At 39.8% G+C, this 8,040-nt stretch overlaps 1 protein-coding gene across 11 annotated transcripts in view; it reads right to left on the bottom strand.

Moving 5' to 3' along the window:
• SETD2 (SET domain containing 2, histone lysine methyltransferase) overlaps positions 1-8,040 on the bottom strand; it is a 151,611-nt gene that overhangs the window by 105,982 nt on the left and 37,589 nt on the right. For 9 of the 11 annotated variants that reach the window (XR_003309568.2, XR_003309571.2, XR_003309569.2 and 6 more), the window contains exons 2-3: positions 7,051-7,090; positions 602-4,971 (exon numbers count right to left, since the gene is read on the bottom strand). Coding sequence is in view for 3 of the 11 variants with exons in the window: in XM_026454859.2 (XP_026310644.1) it covers positions 602-4,971; positions 7,051-7,090 (4,410 nt within the window). In the remaining 8 variants the exon portion in view is untranslated. The remainder of the gene's footprint in view (positions 1-601; positions 4,972-7,050; positions 7,091-8,040) is intronic. The other 2 variants (XR_002735540.2, XM_023231574.2) reach the window with 1 other exon arrangement.

Genomic DNA, 8,040 nt, shown 5'->3' with positions numbered 1-8,040 from the left:
GCCTCCTGGGTTTAGGCCATTCTCCTGCCTCAGCCTCCCGAATAGCTGGGACTACAGGCGCCCGCCACCTCGCCCGGCTAGTTTTGTTTTGTAGTTTTTAGTAGAGACGGGGTTTCACCGTGTTAGCCAGGATGGTCTCGACCTTCTGACCTCGTGATCCGCCCGTCTCGGCCTCCCAAAGTGCTGGGATTACAGGCTTGAGCCACCGCGCCCGGCCACCACTTTTCTTCTCTAAGAATGGATTCTTTTGCTAGGGGTTTTATTCTTTTTTTTTTTTTTTTTTTTTTTTGGTCACACTTTCACATGTAAAAGGAATTACAGAAAAACTGGGCTAGCCTAAATTATACCTTGAAAATCGAGTAAGTAATAAGAGAAAAAAAGTAGACACCTCATTTCCCTTTCCTGGAGTGGAAAAATGGGGAAAGCAATCTATACTATCAAATCTAAATAGGTAAAAACACTTTTTTAGGCTTTTAAATTTATTTTATCCCACAACTCTTTCATGTGTTTTATATCATACAGTCTGAATTGTTTAAAGGCTTTTTCTAACAACAACAAAAAAAGAGTTAAAATTTGTCAAGCAAGCATTAATTAGACTTACCTTTCTGTTAAATAAACATTTTCTTCAATAAGATCAAAGTAACAAGGCATTTTCCCTTGCTTGGCACATTCCTTCCATCGCTGTGGGTCCCTGAAGTCATCCATGACACAGGAGGGCCCAACCAGTGCTGAGCCTGGGGGCACTGATGTCTCTCCCTGCTCTACCTCCACTCTAACTTTCTTTCTGTCCTGAAGCTCACCATCACTTTCAGAATCACTCTCTATTTCCTGCCTCCTTTTTTTAAGAGGTCCTCTATCTTTGATATCATTTTTTTCTAAGTTTTTTGAAAACTCTTTCTTTTCATTCACAGCTAAAGTATCCTTAATGGAATTGCTGCTTATTTCAGGTGCTTGCACTGACCCCTTGTCTTTCTGAATGGATAGAAGATACTTATTGGACTGGTCTGAAAAATGGGATCCATCCTGTTGATCCCAATTCTCCTCTTCTTCACGATCATCTGTTAGGGAATCTGGTACTTGTCCTTGAGTTCGATCATACACAACCCCAGTTCCAGGAGGTCTACCTGATCTTGGATCCCAGTAACCATTGCCTTGCCAGTAATCACGTGTCCCACCATACTGTTCTGCATTTTGCTGATACTTGTGTCCACCACAAGTTCCATAGCTACTGTCAGGTTGCTGATATGTGGTAGAAGGCTTTTCTTGAGAGAAGTCCCAACCTAAGTTTCTGAGCTCTTCTGATGAGTGCAAGCCATCCACACGTGATATCTCACAAGAGGAAGAAAAACTCAATTCTGTTTTTCCCAGTCTACTATCTGGCCTGTTTTGGAAAGTGGTCTGTTGCCAAGACTTATTTGGGACATCTTCAAAATCAGAAGAATAAATTGGCAGCTCCTCTTGCTGCCTAGAAGATATTTTGGCTTTCACAGTTTCCTCTGAATTTGGGTGACCCAGAGAGTCAGATTTCACATCTGTATGACTCGTACTATCAACCCCATCACTCTGAGGATGAGAAAGTTCAGGCAGGTGGTTATCTATTTGTTTTCTACTGGACTGTGTAAAAGAAATTTCTGGATTCTTCTCTGTTCCTTTATGAAGGAAAAACTTATCAGTTTGAGGACAGGCTTTACTTGCTATACTTTCAAATTTTTCCTCATACGAATGTCTCCTTGACTCCAATCTTTCATCTTCCCAATGGTCAGAATAGTGTCTATAACTTTGACTGCTCCGAGAAGAACAAGGACTTGTTTCTTCCATGGGCAAAGTAGAATTCTTTGGCACAACCACAACAGACTGGAGACGGTTTCTTGGAATACTGCTATCATCTGAATCTGTATCTTCTGAATCACTTTCATCACTTGAACTTTCAGAAGAGTCAGAATAATCTTCATGGACAGTAGACACAATTTCTGGGGCATGACCACTACTGTCACACTTTAATGCGTAAGTTACACCATCACTGTCTTCCATGGTTAAATTCAAATCACAAGAAGAAAATACAACTTCTGAGTCATCAGAAGTATGCACACGTCCTCCTTCTCCTCTTTCATGTAAAGAGATTTCTGGTCTTCCTCTTCTATCAGGCAATATGGAATTCCCTTCTTCTTGAGCCTCTTGCAAACATTTCCCAGATAATCCATTATTACGCCTGTTCTCCCTGGAAGCAAATCCCTTTCCTGAATCAGGAAGGTCACTACCTACTTCTACTATTGTTTCTTTCCCTGCATGCTTTAAAAACTCCGAACTTTTTCTACTCTTTAGCACTGCATCCAGAACTGGAGATGTGTTCTCTCCACATTTCAAGAGAATTAGACTGTCCACCTTTATTCCTGGTGGAAGACTCTGAAGAGATGAAGCAATATCTGAACTCCCAATAGGCTGATATAAATCATCAAAATGATTAACAGAAGCTGAACTAGTGCTACCAATGCTCTGCTTATATTCTTCACATGCAAATTTTGAGTGATCTGTCAAATTTCTACTATCACATATAACTGGTTTTGATTCCAAATGCACATTCATAAAGCTATTTGAAGAAATCTTCATAACTGAAGGCTCTATATTTTCAGCTTCAGAGTTACACAAAGAAGGGTTGTTGCTATCATTTGAAGTACAGTATATGTCTGAATCTTTGGTTTTGCAGCAAGAAACCCTCGTATCAACTGGTTCTTTAACTACAGTTTTGGAATAATCTATAGTCATAACTGGCAAAGACATGAGTTTATCTTGGTGTGGTGACACCAGAGGTTCTGTTTCTCTAAATGGGCTTTCTGACTTCTTATGCAGCATGCGTGTATCATCCAAGTCTTTTCCTTTGCATCTACTAATATTCTGAAATCCATTTGATGAAAGCATGCATGCTTTGACCAAAGGGGATACCTCCGATCCAGTCACACTATCATCAGAAGTCATTAAAACAGCATCAGTTTTAGAAGTGCAAAATGTTGCCAAATCAGATTCTGCCCCAGGAGATCCATTTATATTTAATTCTGTGGGACAAAAACTTCTTAATTGATCATTCTTCACTTTAGATAAAGAGTCTAATTCCTTAATACTATCATGGCTATCATGTGTTATAAATTCAGACTTAAAAATAGGAAATTCATCTAGCTTTTTTAAAGTAGGTGAATCATTCAATCGATTTGATGGAGCTGGAGACCCAGCCTTTTCTCTTTCAGGGTTTTTATTAATCATTCTTAATTCACTACCTTTTGAACAAGGTGTCTGTAAACTAAAAGAATGAGACTGTTTGATTTCTTCATTTAATTCTGTACAACAGAAAGAATTTTTAAATTTATCAGACTTGGGTATAGGTTTTGAAAGGGTAGATTTATAACGGGAAGCACTACTGTCGTGCTTAGAATATGATGACCCTCGTCGGAATCCCAGTTCATTAGGGGGAGAACAACATCTTTTAACTGCTTCATTTTCTGAAGTCCTTTTAGATTCTCTTTCTAGTTTTGAAGAATACTTGCCTCTTCTTTCCATCTCTAAGTAAGAGGTCTCAGTTTTACAGTCCCGATCAGATTTAGAATAGGATGATGTCCTTAGGTCTCTGTAAGAAGAGGAATGAGATGAGGTACGCCTTGAGTATGTCTTCTTATACTCTTCTTCTGAGTCAGAACTCTCTCGTGCTCTGTTATCTGTATATGGCCGAGAATAGCGTGTCCTCTCTCGATAAGGGGAGCTCCTATGGTAGCGACGATCAGAGTCATAATAATGAGATCGTTCTGACCTGGAATAGGATAAATTAGTTCTAGGGCCTCTCTCAGACCTAGAATGAGATCTGCTCCGCCGTCGCTCTCTTTCTGATCTACATCGGGAAGATACATACCGAGTATCTCTTTCAAGTTTTGAATAGCTAAAATATTTATCATCTCTATCTGTTTTAGATCGTGAAGATTTCCCTAGATCATCACTTTTTAAAGGTGCTGAGCTCTTTTTAAAATCTCTTTCCTTTTCAATGCTTGCTGAAAATTTTAAATCATGTGATCTTTGACTTGAAGAAGTCCGTACAGAATCTTCATCAGATTCTGAACCAAGAAAGGTGCCTTCAGATTGTGAGGATTTCTTCTTAGAACCTGTTTTTTTACACCTCAGACTAATTTTAGAACTATCTGGAATTTCTTCATCCTTCCCAATATGGGAATCTTCTTTTTTTGAGGAAATATCTGCTTGCTCATTCAATATTTGAGTTATGTGTTCTTCTGAACTATTAGATACAGTGTCCTGCTTAGTATCTGCTTCTAAAGATTCTGGTACAATTATAATTGGTGGTTCTTTCAGAGATCTAACTGCTACATCTACTGGTAAGGGTACTGGTGCTGCCATTAAAACTGTTATTGGTGTATGTGGCAAGGCCACTGGCTCTGTTACTGGTGCTGGTGATGAGGGTGTTGTGGCTTGGGCAGGTGGAGGCGGTGGAGGTGGAGATGAGGGTGGTGAGTCTACAGTTGTTGATTCTGCTATCACTGCTGGTAGTGCTGCTGCATGAGTAGGTGGAGATGCTACTGCTGTGGTAGTAGCTACCAGTGGCCTGGATGTTACATGAAGCAGGTGTTTCTTAAAATGAATTTTGCCCAATTCCACCCTTGACTTTGGTGGGGAAGATTCTTCTGCAGTAGATAAGGTATCACCAATTTCCATTTTCATTTTAGGAGTCGAGTCTACCTGAAGAGGTACAGCTGGAGGGTTTGGAGTATCACTTTGCTTTTCATTGCCAAGTGCAGTGAGAAACCTATTCTGCAAAGTTTTCTTTGTAAGGCTGAAGCTGAATGACACCTTCTGTCGTCCCTGTTCTTCCAAATTAACTTTTGTCTTGGTGCCTTTGGGCAAAAATCGACTAGAAGCAACACCTTTGAACATTGGTCCTTTGATGAAACCTGTTTTCTGCACATTTTCAATCTTTGCCTACAAATGAACAAAATAAGTAATTACTACTACAATAAATAGTTACTTTCAAATGGACTGCACAGTTTAAAATGTGTACTGGAGAAATGAAAAGCCCTTTCTAATAACAAATAGTATGAATTTCACTAAGCTATATATATCTTTATTACGAAAATTTTCAAACACAAAGGTATAGAAAATGGTACAATAAATCCCTAAGTATCCACTCCTAGCTTCAACAATTACCTAATTTTCCCATTCTTTCTCTTACATAAATTTTTTTCAGTTTTATAACTATATTCCAGGTAGCATTTTTTAAAAAGAATTTTTTAAAACCCTGACATATGTTCAAAGGACATTTGTATAAAGGGCAATATCTAACATCTCAGTACTCAGTATGGTTTGTTCTTGTGTTCTATCAGAGATGAAAAGTCAGAGATCATCAAGACCAGTGGTATCCTGGTATCACATTGAGTGCACAGTAAAAATACTCATCTGGGACGAGCACGGTGGCTCACCCCTGTAATCCCGGCACCCTGGGAGGCCAAGGCGGGAGGATCACTTGAGGTCAGGAGTTCGAGACCAGCCTGGCCAACATAATGAAACCCCATTTCAACTAAAAATACAAAAATTAGCAGGGTGTGGCAGCATGCACCTGTAACCCCAACTACTTGGGAGGCTGAGGTGGGAGAATCACTGGAACTCGGGAGGCAGAGGTTGCAGTGAGCCAAGATGGCACCACAGAACTCCAACCTGGGCAACAGAGCAAGACTCTGCCTCAAAAAAATAAAAAACTTAAAAATTAAAAAAATAATATTCATCTGTGACTCACACTCTAGGAAATATCAAATATCAACGGGAGCTATTGAGCTCTAAGATGAGGCAAGGGTTTGTTTTTTGGGGTGTTTTGAAGTTTTTGTTTTTATAAAAAAAAAAAAAACAAGCATTACAGGCAATTCTAATCAATGTCCCAGGTTTGGGAAACCACTGATATAGAGGAACTTTCCAACTTACTTGTTTTACATATGAGGCAACCAAATGAGGACCAGGCCTTCTGCCTTCCTGGAGAGTTCTCTGCCTTGGCACACATCACTGTCTCTGCCTGGGTTCCCCACCCTCAGGTAATAATACTGCTCTATGAGCAACAATTACAAGGTACAAACCTAAGAAGACTACTTCCTCCATGTTTGCCAAATCACCAAAGGAAATGGTGAGCTTTGGAAGTTCAAGACATAACATAGGTTGTAGAAAGAGCATCAGAAAAATCTACAGCAACAAACTCAATCCTAAATTAAAGATGGTGGTATACTTTCCATATGCAAAATTATTCTAATTCATGTTCTTTAATCCACTTCGGCTATTTAAGAGAATAACTTCCCTTTCAATACAGTAAAATCTGAAATCAGTTTTCAAAATTACATGGTAGTCATTCAAGTTGGAAAGTAAATACTTTCACATGTATTTATCATGGAGCAGTGAATTCCAAATACTTTATTTTTTTGAGACAAGAGTCTTGCTCTATTGCCCAGGCTGAAGCACAGGGGCACCATCTTGGCTCACTGTAACCTCTTTCTCCCCAGTTTAAGCAATTCTCCTGCCTCAGCCTCCTGACTAGCTGGGACTAAGCCACCACGTCTGGCTAATTTTCTTATTTTTAGTAGAGATGGGGTTTCACCATGTTGGCCAGGCTGGTCTCAAACTCCTGACCTCAAGTGATCCACCTGCCTCAGCTTCCCAGTGTTGGGATTACAGGCATGAGCCAAATACTTTTAAGAAACAGAATCCACTTTTCAAGTTAAATCTTAAATGGAAGCTCAATACATAAAAAACAAGTAAAAGATATTTTTAGAACTTCCAACTTTCTCTACCTTTCCTAAATCTCTTGAAGCTCTAAAGTTTAAAAACCATTTTTTTGAGATACACAACATCCCTCACTGGGATAAGTTACCATGGCTCTAAAAACAAAATTAAAAACTATTACTTCATTTGACATTCAAAATGATAGCTACATTTTGAGTGTTTTCAGCTTTTACCCAATTTCTAAAATGTGTTTAGTGGTCAATGTCATAATCACTGAATGACTAGTTAAATTATACTTACCTCGTTTTCTTCTTCTCTATTTCCATTCAGCCAAGAAAACATGCAAAAGAATAAAAAGAAATCATAAATACTTAAAAATGACTGAAATAATAGTTATTTGTATTAAAACTTAGGATACCTACTACCTACAGGTATATTCTATATGGATTGTCCATTCCTTCAGACTCAGTTACATTTAGTTTAACACATATTTACTCAAGATAGTGCCACATACTATGCTAAGTCCTGGAGACCAAATTTGAATAAAGCCAGCATCCCTGCCCTCAAAAAGTTCAGCTTCCTGTAAGTTACAAAAAAGAAATTTGTAACAAAAGTAATTCCAACATAATGGAGTAAATATAAGAATAGAAATATGTATAGTGAGGCAGCAAAGAGGATGATATGCAACTCAGTTCAGTGGGAAAATAGGAATGCAAAGAATTTTTCCTGCCCAGGTGTGGTGGCTCACATCTATAATCCCAGCACTTCAGGAGGCTGAGGCCAGCTGATGCCTTGAGCCCAGGAGATTGAGACCAGACTGGGCAATATGGTGAAACCCCGTCTCTATAAAAAATACAAAAAAATAGCCAGGTATGGTGGCATGCACTTGTAGTCCTAGCTACCTGGGAGGCTGAGGTGGGAGGATCACCTGACCCCAGGAAGTCGAGGCTGCAGGTAGCCATGATCACACCACTGCACTCCAGCTGTGGTGATGGTTGTCTTAAAAAAAAAAAAAAAAAAAGGCCGGGCGCAGTGGCTCAAGCCTGTAATCCCAGCACTTTGGGAGGCTCAGACGGGTGGATCATGAAGTCAGGAGATCGAGACCATCCTGGCTAACACGGTGAAAACCCGTCTCTACTAAAAAAATACAAAAAACTAGCCGGGCAAGGTGGCGGTGCCTGTAGTCCCAGCTACTCGGGAGGCTGAGGCAGGAGAATGGCGGGAACCCGGGAGGCGGAGCTTGCAGTGAGCTGAGATCCGGCCACTGCACTCCAGCCTGGGTGACAGAGC

This window comes from Piliocolobus tephrosceles, chromosome 2 (assembly GCF_002776525.5).
Source record: "Piliocolobus tephrosceles isolate RC106 chromosome 2, ASM277652v3, whole genome shotgun sequence".
Lineage (NCBI taxonomy): Eukaryota > Metazoa > Chordata > Mammalia > Primates > Cercopithecidae > Piliocolobus > Piliocolobus tephrosceles.
The sequence above is the reverse complement of the archived record's forward strand: the minus strand, read 5'-3'. Positions and strand labels throughout refer to the sequence as shown.